This window comes from Phaethon lepturus, unplaced genomic scaffold (assembly GCF_000687285.1).
Source record: "Phaethon lepturus isolate BGI_N335 unplaced genomic scaffold, ASM68728v1 scaffold13766, whole genome shotgun sequence".
Lineage (NCBI taxonomy): Eukaryota > Metazoa > Chordata > Aves > Phaethontiformes > Phaethontidae > Phaethon > Phaethon lepturus.
In genome coordinates, this window is record NW_010548398.1 from 12327 (window position 1) to 34867 (window position 22541).

The 22541-nt window shown below is 40.9% G+C and overlaps 1 protein-coding gene across 1 annotated transcript in view; it reads left to right on the plus strand.

The window, feature by feature from the left end:
* The window catches only part of LOC104623011 (excitatory amino acid transporter 5-like), a 56753-nt gene that overhangs the window by 10918 nt on the left and 23294 nt on the right, over nt 1-22541 (plus strand). Inside the window, exons 3-4 of the mRNA XM_010289952.1 lie at nt 6839-7054; nt 21636-21678. Coding sequence (XP_010288254.1) covers nt 6839-7054; nt 21636-21678 — 259 coding nt within the window. The remainder of the gene's footprint in view (nt 1-6838; nt 7055-21635; nt 21679-22541) is intronic.

Consider the following 22541-nt stretch of genomic DNA (forward strand, 5'->3'; position numbering starts at 1 on the left):
CCTCACCAGCTTCGTTGCCCTTCTCTGGACATGCTCAAGCACCTCAACATCCTTCTTGTAGTGAGGGGCCCAAAACTGAACACAGTATTCAAGGTCATGATTCAGATGAACCTTTGTAGCCCCTGGGACCTTCAGGAAGATTGTGGATTTCTCATCTCCTTTGAAAATCATGCTGTAATACTATGAAACTTTTAATAATACATGACATTGTGGATCATTCCACTGACTACAAGTGATCATAATATTTCCTTAGTTGTGTTCAGAACAGCAGAAGCCTGTTAGTACACCAGTAGTCTGCAAAACTATTGGAATCTGAGCAAAATTCACAGACAGCCTAGGTGTCATTTTATTGCCTCTATGTACTGTACATGAAATTACACAGAAAGAGCGTTCATCTGTACAAATGGGCTGCCCTTCTACAAGTGCACAACACATACCTGATCCAGCTTAGTCTGCGGTGTGAACATGGATTATTGCAGGATTTTATCCTCCTCTGTACTCAGACAAATGGTGTCATACCACATGGCATGCCAGAGCCTGGCATTACTCAAAAGTGGGTGGATGGGACTGGAGGTGTAGGGTGGCACCAGCGTCCAACCAAGATAGCACTTGCTTGTCTGTAATATGTATACAGGTACAGATCAACAGCTGTGCTAACTAGCTGTTTCCACATGTATTGGCAGGAGGCATTTTTTCCTGTGCAGTGTGATAGGACATCTGGAGATGAAATAACCTAAACTATAACATGTTACTGTAAGTAAGGGCAGACCATGTAGGGTGAAGCAGAGACAGGGACAGGCTACAGCATCCCACCAGTACCACTGTCATTCTGGCATGTGATGAGAGCAGCAGGCTTCTTTATCGCAGCCATGGCAGTGTCTTGCTCTGTAGGTATTCTGTCATGTTAGAAGAAAGAAAAAGAATATCCTGGAAAGAGAAAGTCATTCTGATCCCTCTTTCTCACTGCTGAAATAATTTTAACTCCACTAGAGACTCAGAGCAAAATCAAGCATCAAACTACAGAAAGAGGCAGAGAAAGTTTCTTATCTCTTTCTCTCATTACTGTAAAGAAGAGCCTTATTTTCTTTGTTGCAAACTGTTCCTCCATAAATGGTACCTCTGTGGAAGTGAAGCAGCTTGTCATGAAAGCACAAATAGCTGGGGACAGACAAGGAAAAGTCTGATGGTCCACTGCAATACAGAGATCTCTTCAGGCATATCTTTCTTCACTGCAAATTGTCTTCAAATAAAGTCCTGTAATTTCTCTGTTTCCTTCTCTGTTTCCTTCCCTGTAAATGGAGATACTGCCTTCCTGTATGATAGTAGGCTATATTAGTAAAGCATTTTAACATGATTAAATGGCTTGTTCTGTGAAAATGGAGATTATTACCATGTTGAAACTTGAAGGCACTGACCTTGACAAAAAGGTAAGTGACAGCCTGCCTGCATGATCAAGCAGCATTAGTGAAGCAAGCACTTCACTTTCATGATGCTCAACTGTAATATAATCATCTCTAATGTAGCTGTTAGAGGAGCTTCCCAGCCTCACTGGGAGAACTTGCTTAGCAAGGACTTTTTTATGGCATACAATCACAAAATGAGAGTGTAAGGGAGGGAATGGGATGAATGAAAACAAACATGATTCTAGGAACAACTGTCGGTGGTTAATACTTGACCATTACTTCTTGACAGGATTAATGTCTTTCTAATCACACTAATCCCTTCTGATAACTTTATCCATAATCCATCTATTTCAAAGCAACATCCAGATGGCTTCTGGTGGAGAGGAAGACAAAATAAACAGAATTGGGTCTGAACAGCAGCTTCTTTAATTTTCCCTTTCTGGGGATATAGGTCTTGATCTTGAGACAGGTCCAAAAAATGTGCTTTTTATCAGAGAGCAATGAAGAAAACTAGAGAATTGCAGAGAAGATATAAAGTTCTATTTTTATTTGTAAATAAAATATTTCATAAGTACTCTGATGCTTATCAGTGACAGCCAGAACAAGCCTAGAGGTGCTTATAAGGGTTTAGCTACTTGTTTCCATGGGACTAATTAGATTTCCAAGATATTGAAAGAATTCCCTTCCTCATTACGTCAAAATTGCTATAGTGATTTGGGGGCGTTATGCAGATTTCTCTCAAAGCAAACATGAAACTTACTGCTTAGTAGTTTCATTGGTTTATACAAGTACCAATATTTAAAACAACCTAGTAACTGACTTTGCATTTTGAATGAGTCACATATAAGAATAATTCCTGGAGTTGTTGAGGTTTGCATTGTGTAGAGATCTTCAGGTTATCAAAACACAAGTTTGAAGAGGCTTGAAAGCCACAGACATATAAGGACCATAGGACAGATATTTGCACAGATACACAGCAGATACAACAATTTTGGAGGCTGTTCTTCAAATTATGTGTGGTATTTGAGAATATACAATTTCATCCAAGATTTGTTGGATAAATAAGATAGAATAAAAAAAAAAAGATTATTCTAGACAGCAGAAAGAAAAGCCACAGGAAGATAATTTTTACATATAATTGGAACAATCTATGCAGGAGATAGAGGCCATGGGGCTACTTAGTTTATTATGGTGTCTGTTATTATATTCAGCACCAGTTTTTTCAAAGCAAGATGCAAGAAACCTCTTAAATCATAGTAATCAGAGATTTCGCTTAGATCCTGCACTACAAGATTTAATATCTCATCCAAAACTCATTAACATATATTTTGGAAGCCTTAAGCTTGACATAATTTTTTTTCTATACAAACTAAGAAATGGTCCCTGGACGTGAAATTAGACTGTGTGGAAATTTTTTTGCCAGACTGATTCAATGAGTGAGATGTACTGTAATTATTCAGAAAAGCTGCAGATTGTTTTTCTTTGTCTTGATCCTGTTTTGTCCATTTGGCAATCATTAAAACACATTATGGAAGCTATGCATGAAATATACATGTGGAAGCTACTTAGCTACATAGTAAGTCAAATGATTTTTATCTAGGAATCAAATACCTGTCCTGTTATTTCAAGCCTAACCAGATTCTGAGGCTTGACAAAGAACTGAAGGTACACTGGTTTTCATTCCATTTCATGAGAGTCTAGTAGTGGATGGCATTGCAACATCTTTGTTCAGTCTTAGAAGCAGCTTGGAAAACTATTGGGGAAGTTTTTATGCAGCCAAGAGTGTCTGATGAAATTTAGATTTAAAGGGAAAACCTGAACATGATACAGTGATCTTAAGTTAAACCATCTGGAAGCTTATTCCTCCTGACTTCCCTATTCCTAGGAAATAAGAAAAGTACTTTTTCTTGTAATTCTTTGGCTACATTATGTGAATGTTTGAGCTCTAGAGATCAATGGTGAGGAACCCCTCTGATGTAACTGTGTATTACTTCATAAAATAACTGTGATAATCGATATGGCTCTTAATCTTTTATGTTTTCTGTCCTGTTCCCTCTGACATCAAACATATGAAGCCAAATGAAAAACAGTTAATGAGTTATGGTTAAAAAAAATGGTTAATGAGTGATTACTGTCTCATACTAGCATTTCTTTCCGAAAACGACTCTGGCCAATTGCTTAAAAAGACATGACCAGTGTTACTTCACAGCCTTTGGAGAACTGCTTCCACGAGTCCCTTCTTAAAACTGAGCATTGCAGGCCATGAAAAACACAGGGCTTTGTCTGAACCCAGACCTTTGTTCATGCTTCTGTCACACCACAGTTACTTCTGTTGCACCTCCATAGTTAATTACTTTTGAGGACTTTCTCATCACAGCATGAACAGAGCATGACTTTATCTGGTGACAGGATAATCTCATTACAGATGATGATCTTGTTAATGAATATCCCCAAGACAGAGCAATCTCATTATTAGCCCCCTCAGGATTTGTCACCTAAGAGCCAGTGTTTGATTAGACTCTAGCTGCACAACATCCTCCCAGATCCTAACAGCCCAATGTCTTGAGGCTGAGGTAGCACCCCCAAAGGCACACGAACCACTGGACAACTTTAATTAGGACTTTTGTCCCTAAGTACTTCTGGACATACTTCTCAGGTGAACAATCAAGACCGTTCAAGCGCTATGTGCAGGGTTCATCTCACCGTTGTTCTGTAGAACAAACACAACCCAATGGTATCAAGGACAACAGAAACAGTGTGGCTTTACCACGCTGGTAGTGGCTTCAGGGCAGTACCAGGTAGAGAAGTGTACTGTCTGTCTCCTTGGTAGTGCCCTCTCCCAAGTAATCAGTCTGCATGGTGTCCTACCTACAACTTACAGATCTGCTGGTCAACAGTCAGGCCTTCATAACACTGGTGTCTGTTTTCTTGCGTAATGTATCTATAAAGAACACTGAAAATTACCATGAAAAACATCCAGCTAGTTAAAAATCAATCTGATTTTCATTCTTCCTTTTTTTCTGGGAAGTTTAGGGTGAGGGATGGAACAGTGTGGAAGTCTAGTACAATACAGGTATCTTCTTTGGGCGTCAAGGAGCTGTTGAACTGCCTCAATGGCCTGTGAAACCTCAGCCTGCAAGAAGAGTCAGTCTTAAAAATCTAATAATAACACAGACATTGTTTTACAGAAAATTAACACATTAATTTGAGATGAATGTATTTAACTCAACTGTTTTATAAAAAAAAATTTTAGATATTTACTTTTCTGTATGGACCCATCCAAGGGAAATGCCAAGGAACCAAGTATCATTGCTGCTACTGCTTTCTTAATATGTAGCGCTGTGTTTGTACACAGTACTTTACAGACACGCAGAAAGGTGGAATTTTTATCAAATACAATGATAGAAGAGAGGGAAGAACAGTATTACAAGAGTGAGAGTTACTGAGATGGTAATTTTCTAAATGATCCATATTACAGTGCAACCAATGTTTCCTCTTGCTCCTATAGTGTTAACAAAACCCATGCTAGTTGAGAGATTGGCAATGTAGAAAAACAATACATTTTCTTAATTAATCTAGTGGATAGCGGGAACCTGAGCACTAAATCCCACCCATTTGATTTCATTAAATCTACTATAAAGGTTAAGCTGCACTTTAGCATTGGCTCTAGGCAACCTCACTCAGCAGAGTGAGATCAAGGAGATCACAATCAAGGAGGTGCAGCTTAGTAAATGACTATCAGGAAAGGCCTGATAAAAGGTTCTGTTCTGATGAGAGAGGTAGGCAGTGGGGCACATCAAATAGTAAATGTGTTATTTTATTTCACCTGCAGTTTGCCAGAGATGCTTTGAAGAGTTTACAGAGAATTATTCACAGAATCACAGAATCATTTATGTTGGACAGGATCTTTAAGATCATCGAGTCCAACTGTTAACATAACACTGCCAAGTCCACCAATAAACTATGTCCCTCAGCACCACATCTACACATCTTTTAAACCCCTCCGAGGATGGCAACTCCACCACTTCCCTGAGCAGCCTGTTCCAACGCTTGACAACCCCTTTGGTGAAGAAATTTTTCCCAATATCCAATCTAAACCTCCCCTGGTGCAACTTGAGGTCGTTTCCTCTTGTCCTATCGCTTGTTACTTGGGAGATCAATGCCCACCTCACTACAACCCCCTTTCACGTAGTTATAGAGAGTGATAAGGTCTCCCCTCAGCCTCTTCTCCAGGCTAAACAAACCCAGTTCCCTTAGCCACTCCTTATAAGACCTGTGTTCTAGACCCTTCACCAGCTTCGTTGCCCTTCTCTGGACACACTCCAGCACCTCAATGTTTTTCTTGTAGTGAGGGGCCCAAAACTGAATGCAATATTCGAGGTGCAGCCTCACCAGTGCTAAGGACAGGGAGATGATTACTACCCTGCTCCTGCTGGCCACACTATTTCTGATACAAGCCAGAAGCCCCAGGCAACTCTGGTGTCCCTGGAACCTCAAATCTCAGCCTTGGGTCACTTAGAAACATCATCAGAGTCCATGTCAGAGCAGCCTGGAGCAAGTTCAGGGACCAAACCGTGCTCTAATTTGCCTATAAAAGAGGGTCAGCAGGAGATAAAGCCCTTGGCAGAGAGTTCTATAGCTTGGCAGAGGTAAGCTGTACAAGCAAGAGGATGACTACTGGTCATCTTCTGGCAGTGGTGTGCAGGGAGCTAAAAGGAAAAGAAAAGAGTGAAGTAACCATAGCATTTTCTTTGCTCGCCATTGTGCAGCCACACCTGTTCATGAAGGAGTTTCCTCTGCACACCGTACACTGTCTCCACTTCAACTGGAGGTACACGGAATCACAGGCCACTCTGCAGTGTACCCCCTGGTAAAGCAAAAATATTGTGCTTTGTATTCATTTAGAAAGACAAGAAAAGTTATTCTTTTAGGTAAAAAAAAGGACTATATGACAAAATTTCCCCTTAGTGTTTTTGATTTTGAAGTTGTGGTCTGGCTTCACACAGGAAGGGGTAAGAATCTTGACCTTCCTTCAGAGGTCCCTTCCAACCTGAACTATTCTATGATTCTGTTAAATTATGTGTAGAGTTTCATACCTAAGTTTTTATGACTGATTATTGCCATTGCTCCTGTGAACTGAGCCATCACGCATGTAGGTTATGTAAAACTATCCCTTAAGCTTCAGGGAACAGTCAATAGGATTCAATCCCCATGTGTGCAGCCTGAGCTTGCAAGTTCTTCAAGTAAGCAGGATTGGGAAACATCCTTTTAGACACAGAGGCTACAGCTTTAGTGTAACTGGCAAGCTTCTGAAAACACTGATATGCAGGCAATACTGAGAGAAGCAGGTAAACTGGAATAATTAGGAAATTAGGTTTTCAGCTGCATTAATGTTATGCAAAAGATACCATATATGTTGTGTTTTCTTTCCACAGCTTAATGTCTGGCCTAGCAGCCCTGGATGCCAAGACGTCCAGTCGATTAGGTATCATAACTGTCACTTACTACCTGTGGACAACATTTGTGGCTGTGATTGTAGGAATAATTATGGTCTCCATTATCCATCCTGGTGGAGCGGCACAGAAGGAGAGCACTGAAGAGGGTGGAAAGCCCATCATGAGCTCTGCAGATGCACTGCTTGACTTAATCCGGTAACTACATTCATTCTTTCTGATTTCTGAAGGCAACGTTTTGTACATAACTACATGAGGAACTGTGGCCTGAGCATAAGTTCTGAACCTAAGGATGAAAATTTTGTTTAAATCAAGAAAAAGAATGAATAACATTTCAGAAGATTATTTTGAAATTTTCAGATGTTTATACTGGCTATTTCTAGTAAAATTTAAATACATGGCCACCACATGTACTGGAAGTACTAACAACACTGGGGTAGGATTGGTTTTTTTACCCTTACAGAATCACATGTAGCCTGTGGAGCTCATCTGAAATCTATTAGTAAGGCCAAGACAGTATTAAATGAGGGCAGACAGTTGTAATAGGCAAAACCTTATATTTAAGTACTGAAATCCACATTTTTCAGGAAATAATTCTTAAAAGCACTGATGGCATTTTTATAGCCTTGCCTGAATATCCCTCTTTGTCTCAACATTTCAGGTGCTAGTGGGATTAGTTTCCTGACTGAACTTAGTATGTGCCTCAGGTTTATTTTGCTTATGCAGAAAGACCAAGTTTTGCCTTTTTTTGGTAGTTTCTCAAGCTGGTGATCTCATACCATATTGGGCAAGGGGTATCTAGGCCCAGTGTGTATCTAAACCACAAAAAGTTCTCTTTGGAGTTTGATTTATTAAAATTAAAAATGTTGCACAGTTTGTCTTTCAAAAAACCAAATTCCTGACCCTGACAGGGCATCAGCACATCAAGTACTTTAATTAGAGTTAATGGGACCTCAGATCAGAAGGAATGGGGATGAAAAGCTTATAAAAATATTCTTTTTTCTCCTCCAAGTTGCACTTAGCCAGGCCATCTGAAACCCGCCTGTTTTTCTATTGCATCAATGTCTTACTGAGAATGGGCCAAATTGTATTAGTCATGGAAAAGCAGCCGAGTGCACACTTTTTTGTAGCTTTCTACAAAACCACCATCTTCATCTGCAATGGGAAGATGCCCACTTCATGGCGCATGTATCTCCCCAGTGACTTTGCCATGATGTATGTGCAGTGGAATTCAAGTGTGCGTGTGTGACATAATGTTAAGTCACATTATTCTGTTTCTGCTGCATAAAGGACTACACCGAGAAGAAGGAACTGAGCAAGTTACTGGAACTTTGACTTACTATGACAGAGTAGCGTAAGAAGTAAAAGGGGATTTAAGAAAAATGTAATCTTAATGATTTTCTTCATAGCGACAGTGTTTGGAAACGCTTCCTGGCATGCTGAGCTGTTTCTAAGGCCTTGGTCTTAGACAGGTAAAGGCATAGCGAGACAAACAGTGCAATGTTACATCCAAACTGACCTTTCAGCTGTCTCTGGAAAGGATCTCCCTCGCCACAGGTTCTCATCTCCTTCCTCATACCAGCCTAGCTGCTTTTTGAGACCCAGAGTAAGCTGGTTCATGGAGATAAGTCAGATGAAAAGTACTTGGGGCATGCAAAATTTAAATTCAGTTCTATAGTATTATGCTTGCATAAAACAACCTGATGTCCTTATGACTGGAACCTGAGATCCAAGTTACAATCTAATCTCTTCATCTCTGTCTGACTAGTCCCTGTACACCACAGATTGTGGTGAGGTTTGTGAACACTTTATTCTGCTGAGCCTCGCTGCAGGTAAATTATTATGTCCTGATGTAAATATTTGCAAATATCATCTATAATTTCACTTCCTACAAACATTTACCTGAGCAAATTATAATAGTTTGCATGCATTTTTCAGGTATTAATGTTTCCAACTAGGCATGTGCTTTTGGTCTGTGAAACCTTAAAGTCTTCATTGGTTTGGGCAGGTGACAACAACGACAGGCCAATGAGCCACTCTCATTACTGAAGCTTAAAGAGAGAATAAAGCACTCTCCTTTTGCTGTGCTAAGCAGCAGTCACAGCTGCAATCTTTCTTCCCCAAGTGCACACACTGATAGTTTTTATTCCTCCACTACAGAAATAACCACATTTACTAAATAAATAAGTAACACAACTGTGGGGAATGGGCTTTCAGCCTCGGCAAACACTATGGGTGAAATCCTGGCTCTGCTGAAGTCAATTGCAAAAATCCTAAATATCTGTGTGGAAGTCTGGATTAAATGTAATGATGTATCTGCTGGTTTGAGCTAGAAAAGCTGATCCGTTAGCTCAATGAAAAATCACTTCCATTCACAGCTGGAGACCATCTTTTTAGACCCAGATTGGCTTATCTTCTCAATTCATTAATTTCCTCTCAATTTATCAATTGCATATGTGCACAGAAGTTTACATGGGAAACATCTGGTATACTGCAAATGAATGCTAAATGTACAAGTGGAGAGATGATATATGTGACATAATTGTGGGGTTTATTTTAAAAGCATGAGTCTTGGTATGGTGATACACATACTCACCCTCACGGATTTCAGATTTGAAGCTACTTTGAAATGTTACATATGACATTGTCAGTTCTGGAATTTTTGGCAGGGAGGATGTTGATAGAAATTGAATTTCTGGAATTTTTGGGTGAGGATTTTGCATTTAGAAGTGGTTTTAATCAGAAGTTAGAGAATGTATTGACTTAGCAATAAATGAAACCAAGAACTACTGCAGAGCCTCATGGTCATCCTGAACACCTGCAACATTAATCAATAATCACTTTATTATTTTGCATTATTTTGCAGATGGTGCTTCCCCTGAATATTTGTATGTTACATAAAAAAAGCAAAAAAACCTCCAGTGTATATGACTTGATTAGGACATAACAGTGATACTGAACTGCATAATTCTGAAATGGCTCTAAACCTCACATCAAGTAGGACATACATAATCTCATCAACATACTGAATTTCATTCCTGAAAAATTGTATCCACAAGTCAACCATTTTTTGCTACGCTAAACAGAAGTACTTGAAAGACTTCCTTCCTAAAGGGAACCCCAAGAGATTGGGGACAAGATCTGTGGATGTGAATCCGCCCCTACTGACTTCCTATTAGATTCAATCTGGACAGAGAGGCCACTGAATGCAGCATAATGGAAGTGTCTTCAGTATTCAGTCTTTATACCTAAAATCTTTAGTGCTGCTTTGACCTTAAATGTCTGAGTTTTTGCTTTAATTTGATCCAGCTTTAAACCAAATACATCTTCTGCTGTCTGTGGAAGATATCCATTTAACTAGGTAGTTCACCTTCGTACCTGTGCAGGAATCTCGCCTTCTATAACTTGCCCCCCTCTATCGGCAGTGTGCCGGGATCCACGCTAAGGACAAGTAGTTCAGAAGGCAACTGGGAGTCTGAAGCTGTGCAGGAGATGCTGTTCTGAAGGTGCTTCTCTCTTTAGCTGCTACTTTATTACTACATTGAGACAGATATACAAATCTGCCTTAATTATATTCAAGGTTTCTGGTGCAAGCACTGGAAGGCTCATGAAAGTATATTTTCTTCCATGTTTAAGACTATAAATCCTCAAGCTAAAGATCATCTTGTTCTCTTTAATGCACCGAAGTACCTGGTGCTTTATGAATTTTAATGGATTTATTCTCATGATGTGCAATACTTCTGTGAGGTAGGCAAGGACCATTTTCCTTTCTTACAGCTAGAGAGCAAAGACACATGGAAAAGAAATTACCTCACTGAGGACTGTTCAGAAAAATCTGTGGTGCCAGAGGAAATATTCCCAGCTTGTACGAGACCTAGTAGGGGTCTTGTTTGAGGAATGTGGCTTTTGGAGGACCTCAGTGGAAGTAATAACAATGAATCAACACACATCTTTAGCTTCTTTTTCCTGTGTGAATTGTCAGAATTAACTCTATATTATGTCCCCCAAGATAAAAGAGTGAATTACTAGTAGCCTTTTGTGAGTTAAGAAATTAAGAAAGGCAAGATATCAATTTTTAAAAATTATTCAGACTCTCAGTTTTATTCAAAAGGACAAGATAGGACATACTTACAGGAATAGCATCCAATTTAAAATACTAGGTTTGTCTAATTCTGCAACGTATATTCATCTGACAAGCAGAATAGAAAATGCCTATAATTTGGGGATGAACAGTTGTAAAACAACATATATGACTCAGGACCACACTGCTTACACTAGCAGTTAATATTTCCACCACATTCTGCTGCTGTTATCAAAATACCTTTGATTTAGAAGGGTAAATCTTGTTGCAACTTAAATCACGCTACTTGCTTTTGCCACCAAGGGAAACAAAATTTGGCTGATGAGATAAAAACAAACAAGCAAACACTACAAACATTCACATGAGGAAACAAATCCCAGCCAAACTGGGGGTTCACCCTCCTGCTTTATATAAGGCTGACTGCATGTGCGTCAGCAAGTACAAGGTTCACATACATTTTTAATCTTTCTCAAGTCTAACCAGACAGCATGACATGGCAAGCTTATTCGGTTCAAAAGCTCCAAATAAAATAATTCAGTGAATACAGTCAGGATGAAATCATGCCTTAAGCCATGACACACAAATTTGTACATTTCTGAAGTTTACTGGAAGGATAAGTCAGAGCATTTTACTACTGAATATTCAGGATTGCATTCAATTTAATAGCAGGTACCAGGAAACTCAATCTGGCTTAACCAAGAGAGGTTTTTTTTTAATAACACTAATAGTTAGAAGAGGATATAAACACTGTAGAGGATTTATGTTTTCATTGGAATCCTGAGCACTCTTTAAAATCATTTCCCTTCCCTCTTTTCAAGCTAAGGGCTATATTCTATTTTATAGAAATTATGTTTCTTGAAAATAGGGCAGGAGAAACCCAGTATCTGCTGTATTTTAGAAAAAGTCCAGGCTGTGCAGAATCAGAAATCAGACTTTTAAAAGTTTACAGCTGAAAACCGAATTGTATATACACACAATAAGATATTTAAGACTGCATTAAATTATCTAGGGTTTAAACTACAAAAGAACTTTTTAAATAACTTTGCCCTACATTCATGTATCTTTTGCCAAAAGCAACTGTGTACTATGATAGAAATATTTTTCTGTCCACTATGGCAAACTACCACTTTTTACTCATTTCAGATTGCCAGTTTTCTTTTATCTCACAAAACCAGCCTGGTGCCAGCACTGTTCTGCACTGTGACCAGATGTTCGCCTCTGGTTAATTTTTAAGCAGTTCAAGCTGCACAGAAACTTGAATCTCAAGTATTTACAAAGGACTCTGAAGCCCCTAAATATGTTATTCCTATTTGTCAAAAAAGGAAACCAACATGGAAAAAAGATAATTCCATGATGAAAACAACACTTGGGCGATGGACTACGAAGCAGTTTCTGCTCTCTGGTCAGGAGGCCTTAGTCACAGAGGGGAGGCGCATGAGGGCCAGGAGTTAAAACTGCATTAGGAAAGCTTCAACCCTAAAGGGGAATAAATCATCCATCCTCCTGACAACTGGCCTGGACACTTTCCAGTGTAAATGCATACTTTTTATGAAATAACTTTGCCTTGCTGGAACCATAGTGGAAATGCGTTGGGCTTGTCATGCTACCTTTGATATGATTCAGCCTTTTCAAGATTCCTAAAGATGTGGTGTATTTGTGCTTACACTCCAAAGAATGATTTTCTCAGAAAGCCAGAGCCCTGTTGGGGCTTTGTCAGGACCTTTTCTTTCAAAAGTAGCAGGGTAAGGAGGTTCACCCTCCAGAACCCTTACTGGAACGGAAAGACCACGCAACAGTGTCACCCTCAGGACAGATAAAAAGCCCATGTGTTTGGCAAAAAAATTCCACAATGAGTTCTGCTCTGATCTGCAAATGCCTTAGACCCAACTGGTGATTTTTGCACTCTATTAATATCTTTTATTACAAAAATGAGGATTTAAATGCCTCATTAATTCTGCAAAAGCCTTCTTTGGTCCTTTTAGCAGGAGGTAGTAAGAGTGATACTGAGAAATGAGATGAGGCACTGGAGGTGACTACTGATGTGCAGGATGCATCCTTCTGTGGGCCCTGGGATAGGTCATTTGTTCAGTCTTGATGAATTACATTTTGCCCTTGATTTTGGGAGGGCAAACCCTGATGGAGCCCACTGACACCAGCAGGAAGCTACTTCAGATGTATACCTATAATGCTGAGGACAGGATTTGTGGCTCATGTTGCACAGTAACAGTAGTCAGGAATATATACCTTTGATGATGAAAATCATGAGGAGGACAGCAAAATCAAATTATTTTTTGAGATTAAGACAATGTCACTGAGAAAGGTGAAGCATCTGACCTCAGGAGCCACAGTGCTGTTCATTCTTGTGAACAGCTGTAAAATCTGGAAACTTTACCATTGTCATATCAAGCTAATGGGACTCCGTTTTTTTACTCTCTCTGTACCTGTGCTCTATAGAATGACAGGGTAAGAGCTCAAACTCTGAAGTGTTAGAATACTGTCAAATACCCAGTCTTAAAACAATGTTCTTGCAAGCTCAGCTATGCTAGTTCAAATTTGAGAGCAGAGTGTCCAAAGCTGTTTTATGCCCAGTGCAAATATAGGCAAATAAAATATTACAAGGATGTGTATGTAGCAAAAACCCAGTCTGGTGGCTTTAATTCCACAGCGTGGGAGACTGCAGCCAAAGACTGTCTGATGTGGCAGGGATTAGGTACTGATAACATCAATGTCTGAGGGAAAAAACAGATTGCTGCTGGAGAGCACAGAGTGTCCCAGAGGGAATGCGTGTTCACAGTCAAGGAAACAACATCTGCCATACCTGTGGCTGCTCTTACACTAGAGCAGCTGGCCTAATTTCTTTAAAAAGATCTGCAAAAGCTGAATGCTTTGAGTTAACAGATGTTGTAGTCAAGACTTAGAATGAGTATTTCAGATATTCAGTAGTATGACTGCAACCAAAATTTGGCCTATTATTTCTATTAGAAGTTACCCAACAGCCATCAAACTGGCTATCCCAGTAGCTGTAGACTACTGTTCTGTGGACAATTCAGCTAACAGCATGAGCAGTAAAACAGTTTAGCAGTGCTGATATTTGTATCACTACTGTAGTTCTCAGAGGCAGCAAGCTTCCAAAGAGAGCAAGAGGGCTCCCACGTCCTGGGGGCAGTGCCAAGGCATGGCCTGAGCTGAAAAATGGCTTCCTAACACAATTCAGCTTCCTAAAGCAGAAAGGGGAGCAAAAACAAGCACATAGTGTTAATTGGTAGGTTAACTGCTGGGAGATGACGGAGAAGGAATGAGGACCTCCCACTTTTGCCAGTGGTAAGATGCTAAGGGAGTCCTACGTATAAGGGGAAGCTGCACACTCAGAGTTGCTCCTTAGACCAGGTGCTGTCTATACTTGATACAAGTCTTCAGGATTTTCTTCAAATTCCATGGCTATCAGATTGCAGAACACATGTTGCCTTAGACATACATACGCATTTCTAACTCAATACATCCTTATATCTGAATCCTCTTATCCCATACAGAATTAGGGAAGGACTCCAAAATTTGCTAGTAGAATGAACCAGCCTGTGCATCACAGCAGGATGTAGTCGAAGATGTAGTCAAAGAAGGTGTTTAGTAGGTCACTTGTCCATTTGTGCTGCTACCACAGCAAATGCAGCCCAGGCATACTGTACCAGCTGTGGCTTAATAGCTCACAGTCTGTAGAAGGTTCACTGAGGTGATACTGAAGTTTCCTGCACATTAACTCCTTTAGCCTGTGTTGAATGCTCCTGCTCTGTCTGGCAGAATTCCTGAAGCAGAAGATGCTCTGAGAAATGTTCTTTCTCAGGGCAGACAGTATTTCACTCTTAATTTTTTATGTAACCAGAAACTGTATGTCTCAGTTCCTGTTTTACAATCATATCCTTGTCATAGACCTAAATTTATCTATGTTCCACACCAGCCTCACTCACTGTTATTCACTATATTTAATTCCCTATTATTATGTGAAATTATTTCTGCTAGGAATGCTGAAATGTGCCACTGAGATTAGAGACAACGTTGCTTGTACTAGAAAAATGAATGCCAGATCACTTTAAGTTTCCTGCACTATTATTTTGTGTCCTGTGTCTTGTAAGCAATCTGGAAGTAATGCCAGACATTTAGAAGTATTTTATCTGCTTAGCTTTCTTAATTGAATAAAACAACAGCATTTATAAATGGTGACAGCAATGAATAGCTCAGCTTGAATTATTAATTTGTACGTACTGACAGTGTCTTTAATTCAGTGTATGTCAGTGATAAACACCGTGCCTGTTCTGAGTAGAGAGACAGCCTCACTTTATGGTCCTGATACCAGATCCATGTGGGTAGATCTTTATCTTGTCCAGAATTCCAGTAAAGCTAGGTGAGATCTGCAAGGGCCAATCTGATTGCAGGCTGGATGCCTGGAAGATAGGTGGGCAGAGATCATAGAATCATAGGATCATAAAATAGTTTGGGTTGGAAGGGACTTTAGAGGTCATCTAGTTCAACCCCCCTGCAATGAGCAGGGACATCTTCAACTAGATCAGGTTGCTCAGAGCCCCGTCCAACCTGACCTGGAATGTTTCCAGTGATGGAGCATCTACCACCTCGCTGGGCAACCTGTGCCAGTGTTTCACCACCCTCATGGTGAACAATTTCTTCCTTATATCTAGTCTAAATCTACTGTCTTTCAGTTTAAAACCATTACCCCTTGTCCTGTTGCTACAGGCCCTGCTAGTAAGTCTGTCCCCATCTTTCTTATAAGCCCCCTTTAAGGACTGGAAGGCTGCAATAAGGTCTCACCAGAGCCTTCTCTTCTCTAGGCTGAACAACCCCAACTCTCTCAGCCTGTCCTCATAGGAGAGGTGTTCCATCACTCTGATCATTTTTGTGGCCTCCTCTGGACCTCCTCCAACAGGTCCATGTCTTTCCTGCACTGATGGCTCCAGAGGTGGATGCAGAACTGCACGTGGGGTCTCACCAGAGCAGAGTAGAGGGGCAGAATCCCTTCCCTTGACCTGCTGGCCACGCTGCTTTGGATGCAGCCCAGGATACGGTTGGCCTTCTGGGCTGTGAGCACACATTGCCAGCTCATGTCCAGCTTTTCATCCACCAGTACCCCCAAGATCTTCTCAGCAGGGCTGCTCTCAATCCCTTCATTCCCTAGCCTGTACTGATACCAGGGGTTGCCCTGAGCCAGGTGCAGGACCCTGCACTTGGCCTTGTTGAACCTCATGAGGTTCTCATGGGCCCATTCATCAAGCTTGTCCAGGTCCCTCGGGATGGCATCCCATCCCTCAGGCGTGTCAACTGCACCATTCAGCTTGGTGTCATCTGTAAACTTGCTGAGGTTGCACTTGATCCCACTATGTCATTGATGAAGGTATTAAAGAGTACTGGTCCCAGTACAGACCCCTGAGGGACACCACTCATTATCCATCTCCATCTGGATATTGAGCCGTTGACATTACCCTCTGGATGCAACCATCCAACCAATTCCTCATCCACTCAACAGTCCAACCATCAAATCTGTATCTCTCCAATTTCTCAAAATTGAAGGAGAGAAAAAGAAGGATGTTGTGGGGGACCGTGTCAAAGGCCTTACGGAAGTCCTGATAGATGACATCAGTAGCTCTTCCTTTGTCCACTAATGTGGTCACTCCATCATAGAAGACACTAGGTTGGTTAGGCAGGACTTGCCCTTGGTGAAGCCATGCTGGCTGTCTCAAATCACCTCCCTGTCCTCCATATGCCTTAGCATAGCTTCTAGGAGGATCTGTTCCATGATCTTCCCGGGCACATAGGTGAGGCTTGCACGTCACTAGTTCCCAAGGTCCTCCTTGCTACCCTTTTTAAAAATGGGTGCGATGTTTCCCTTTTTCCAGTCATCAGGGACTTCATCTGACTGCCATGAGTTTTCAAATATCGTGGACAAGTGGCTTGGCAACTACATCAGCCAATTCCCTCAGGACTCTGGGATGCATCTTGTCAGATCCCATAGACGTACGTATGTTCAGGTTCATCAGGTGGTCTCAAACTTGATTTTCTCTTACAGTGGGAGGGACTTTGCTCCTCCAGTGCCTGTCTTGTAGCCCACCCACTCAAGAGGTATGGAAAGAGAGGTTGCCAGTGAAGACTGAGGAAAAGAAGTCATTGACTACCTAAGCCTTCTCCTCATCCGTTGTTACCAGTCTGTCAGTCTTGCTCATCAAGGGGGATACGCTTTCTTTGACCTTCCTTTTCTGTCTGACGTACCTGTAGAAGCCCTTATTATTATTCTTTGCATCCTTTGCCAAGTTCAACTCCAGCTGCACCTTGGCCTTCCTGACCCTATCCTTACACAACCAGGCAGCATCCCTGTACTCTTCCCAGAATACCTGTCCCTGCTTACACTGCCTGTGCATTTCCTTCTTGCCCTTTAGTTTGCCCAGCAAGTATTGACTCAGCCATGCCGGCCTCTTGCCTTCCTTTCCTGATTTCTTACCCCTGGGGATTGAGAGCTCTTACACTCTGTGGAAAGCATCCTTAAAGATCTGCCAGATCTGTTCTGCTCCCGCGTGCCCGAGGGCAGTTTCCCAGGGGGTCCTATTGACTATCTCCTTGAAGAGCTGGAATTTTGCTTTCCTAAAATTCAGCATCCTGACTTTACTCTTCATCTGCCCCATATCCCTCAGGACTGCGAACTCCACCAGTGCATGACCACTGCAGCCCAGGCTGCCTCCAATCTTGATGTCACCAATTTCTCACTAGCATTGTTGACCAACAGGTCCAGTATCACATCCCCTCTGGTAGGGCTGTCTATTACCTGGTTTAAGAAGTTACCCTTAATGCATTCCAGGAGTCTCCCGGATTACCTACAGCTCACCATGCTCCTTTTCCAGGAGATGTTGGGGTGGTTGAAGTCTACAGTTAGTTGCCAAGGGGAGCTGCTGGCCCAATCGGATTAACTAACTGCTAGTTTCCGTTACACCACATTTAAATCTGTTGGCTGCAACACCCTGCCAACAATTTTGTAATATGTTTGGGCAAATGCAAGTGTCTGAATTTTGTGCTAGACTGAAGGTCTCACCCCAGTGCTCAAGTTTGGTGGGTAAGAGACCCACAGAAGGGCTGCCCCAAGGCAGCCAGGCTGGCTAGCAGTGGTGAGGATCCCACCAGCCCTCCTTATCCCAGTTCCATGGTAAAAAGTCAAATCCCCCCCTACCAGCCTCAGCTCAGTCTCTTGTTCTGAAACATTCCCAGGAGATCCTTGCCAAACATCCAGCTCATGGCTGGAAACATTAACATGCAGCTAAATATACCCCTAAAGCAAGAATTTCTCAAGTGTTTCTGAAGAGGACTGACTGAACCACAAACACTCCCAGTCATCTCCCAGCTCTAGGTGACAGTTTGATACTTTCTTCTCATTATTTGTTTTCAGTCCTTTAGAGTTCTCATGCATCAATTGCTCTCTTGAATGTTTTTAATTAACAAAACTAAATTTTGGCTAATACTGGATTTTTTCAATCCAAGTAAACCAGCTTAAAGTAAAAAATAAGCCAAAGCTCTGGCAAACACATTCAGGTCAGCCCTTCACTAGATAAATTGTGTAACTTTGGTAAGACTAGTCTCAAAGACTGGATCACAGTGCATAATATATTAAAAAATATTGGGAGAATTCCAGCATCCAGTATTAAGTGGGTAGTTGTAATTCCTGCGGGATAAAGAGTGATAAAAAAATAAAATGCTTTAATCCTCCACAAATTTGTCTAACATTTAATCTAGCTACTAACCATATGATATTTCCTTTCTTGAGCAGTCTTAATTTGTTCTTAATTCTACTAATTAGGACTATAAAACTAAGGGAGAAAGTGGAAAATATCAGCAATTAAATTCATATTTCTTTGTAAAGATATGGCTCACACGTGACATTCATATTCAGAGCTGTGCAGGAATCCCCAATGTGGATGTATACTTTCAGAATAATTCACATTCACACAGCAGGTCAGAGCACAATCACCACACTAGCACTGTGCACTCCTGTAGCAACTTTCATCTGATCATCTCAAATCACAAAACAAAGACAATTTAATACTAATGAAGCTTTTAACCATCTGGAATCAGAATTCCCTTATGAGGCATAATAATGCAGTAACCGTCTTTTCTCTCTAGTGCTTCCCCCTCCTATAAACATCCTTTCCATCTTCCCAGGTCCAGCTCCATACAGCTGTTCTTTGGTTTGTCCCCTGTGTCAGCCAAGGGCTTAGGCAGAAGGTTGTGTCTGCATCTGATAGGAAAGCGATGCACAGCTGGCTGTTGTCTGTGTCTTGCTTTGGCTACAGATTTGACATTTGAACCAGGGAATCATCAGCTTTATGGATGATTTGCAGAGATAACCCAGTGCTTTGTGCTGTTGTTACCACGGTGAAAGCTCTGTTGACAGCAGCACAGCACTCAGATGTACAGCACTGCTTACAATGGTGTAGTGAGTGTTGTTCATGGCTAAGCACATCACTACACAGTGTCTTAAGTGTCTTAAGCTAAATCACTCCAATTAAATGAGTGTGTACAAAGGGACTGCATTAATTTAACCAAACCTTGCTATGATTTGGTTATAACCTTATATGGAGAGATGGACTAGATGATTTTCCAACCCAAACCATTCTATGAGTCTATGATTCTATATGGCCAAAGCTGCTGCTCTCTGCTATAACATCCCTGTAGTGCACATCCATCATCACACCTAGAGCTCTTAAGCAGGATTGGTAAAATGGAAGGAGATGTTGCAGTGTAGAGCACAGCTAGTGTATGCTGTTATCCCACAGGAATACCAGGTAGCAGATCAGGCTGCAAGGGGTAGGTAATCTGAACTGTCTCGCCTGCACTGAGGTGAGGAAGGGCCAGGACAGTTAAAGAAAAGTAACTAAAGTGCTGCACATCAACCTCGTATCTTGCGTGGTAGTAACTTGGCTGTGTAACACTAGTTTGCCCTAAAGCAACAGCCTTACCAAAATGACCTATGATGCCTTTATGTGGCTTGTCTGTTCTCACACAGCAGGCCAAAACAACCCCCTCATTTTCAATCTTCTGTTTCAATCATTCACCAGTACTACTACCCTTTCATTAAAATTCTTCTCCCTCTGCTTTACCCTGAAAAGGATAATTAATTATCTTTTTGTAGCAATTGTCCTGAGTGCCTGATGCTACTGAAACAGATTCTACTTCATAATTTTAAGTGCAACCGTAATGTCACATTATGATCACTTAAAATAGCAATAAAATTGTTTTTTCTAAGCGAGTGCTGCACAGCATGCTTTTGCTGTGACTCCATTAGCTGCTGCAACGAGGAGACTGTGTCCGGAAAATGTCTCAGTTCAGTATGCATTTAACTGTTCATATATACAGCAGTTGTCTTTGGAATAAGAATGGGTTTTTCACATATACTTAGGTGTTGTCCTGTCTTGGGGCTTGAGCGGGACTTTGAATAAAAAGTCTTTTCGTTAGAGAATTCAGGAGTTTCTCCTTGCATAAATTTATGTATATGAAAGCATATAATTGTTGTCACAATCTTCTGATTGCTGTCACTGTCTTCTGCCTCTAGGTTAGAAGCTTTGGGCTGAAAATAAATTGGTTATGAAAATGACCTATCAGGTCAAATCCTGATCCCCAAATGCTGCATGGAAATATATGACTTTTTAGCTTTTTTGCCCAATTATACTATGATTCTTCTTTGAAGCCTGTAGAGGGTGTGCTCTCCATTTCAAATTAGGATTGCATGTCTTTCTGCAAAGGAGTAATCTAATTCAAACTGAAGTTATAAACTAGCTCCAGGTATTATTGGGTGAAATGTTATGGACTGAGATACACAGAAAGTCAGAAAAGATGACAGCAAGACTCCCTTTTGGAATTAAAAATGTTGGAATTAAAAATCACAGCAGATCTCACAGTGTATGGGTCATTGTCTTGCTCTGTAGCTGAGCTGTGAGCAAAGATGAAGCTGTTGGCCTCACTTCAGACTCTTGTCCTGAAGACTCAGAACCATATCAAAACAAAATTTAGCAGAGACTGTACAGCTCTATCTCAGTTCTTTTAATAAGGAATGAGATCCTCTTTTTGAAAAGCAAACTGTTCTTGACCAAACCACTGCAAAGTCTACATCACTGACAATTTTAGTGATGAAAGTGTATCAGGTTCTACAGTTTATGAATTATCTCACAGGAGTACTTAGAAGTCCCAAACTAGATTACAGCATCCAGGCATCTCAGGAATACATCTCTGAACACTGACACTGTCTTGAACAGCTCATTATCTAAGCAGGGAAGACCAAACATGCAATAAAGGAATATTCTTCTCCCCAGTTAGCAGATCGGGAAGGGAGTGACTGATAGCAATTATGTTGCCCCATTTACAACATGGAGACTGTGGCGGAGCCAGAAGCTGAAACTAGAGCTCCTGGGTCTCGCTCCAGGTATTTAGAAGCAAGTCCCAAAACTTTAATTCTGAGGAACTGTCTGTCTGTTGAGCCTTGCTCAGTCAGGTAGAGCTGTATTGCATGAGTGTGAGAAAGTGGCAGTCTTCTGCACTCGTCCAGCCCTTGCTCCCTAGGAGGGTGAATAACCGATTTATCATGGGAGACCCAAGACATAGTAAATAGAAATTGTTTTCAGTTCCATAGAAATTATTCTTTTATTTGTTCATTTTTAGGAACATGTTTCCAGCCAATCTTGTTGAGGCCACATTCAAGCAGGTAAGTGGCTATATTCCTTTTACCACTGATGAGAGAGATGAGCCAGCATCATATAAAACATGTATCTTCATAAAACAGAATCCAGCTGCAGAGATTGCTTATTTCTTCAGATACTGTTAGTACCTTTGGCATTTAGGAATGAATGAGTCCCTTTCCATTAGCCTCAGCAGCCTTGGTATCTGAAGGCAAAACAAATAAGCATAAAATGCACAGTGTGACTACAGCATAGACATGCACATCTGTGTCAGCTCCACCTCCACCTGAGGCCAGATCTTTGAGGATCTTGAGAAAGATGCTGTAGGAAAGCAAAAAAATTTATGCTAGGATGCCTAGACCATGGTTTCTTTTAACACAGGACTGCAGTCACAGAGTAGCTGGCATCTTTTTAAGTGCGTACAGTAACACTCCGCAAAGGAAAAACAGAATACCATGTCCAATTAAAGCAACAAAATAATGTATTTAGGAAGAATCTAATTACTCAGTTTGGAATTTGGCCAGAAAACCTCATCTAGAAGTTCTGAGTGAGCAAGAGGCATGGCTATATTTATTTCACCTGGGGGAATATTTCATGGGAACCTTACCTCTGGTGAGACAAAGAGAAGGACACTCAGAACCTCTAGAGAGTCATTCCTAATTATGTCTTACAGGAAAGTAGCTCTATCAGGAGATGATGTGTTTGCTGCACAAGGGTGTGATTATAGAAAACTGATTTTGTCATGCTTTTCTAAAAATTCAGCTATTTTTACAGATTTTAGCAGCATAGGGACAGAAGCTGTCATTTTTCTTTTCATGCTTGTCCCTTTAACATGCAGCCTTGTTTAACAGAGCACTTAGGAAGTCTCATTAAAATATTAATTCCTGCT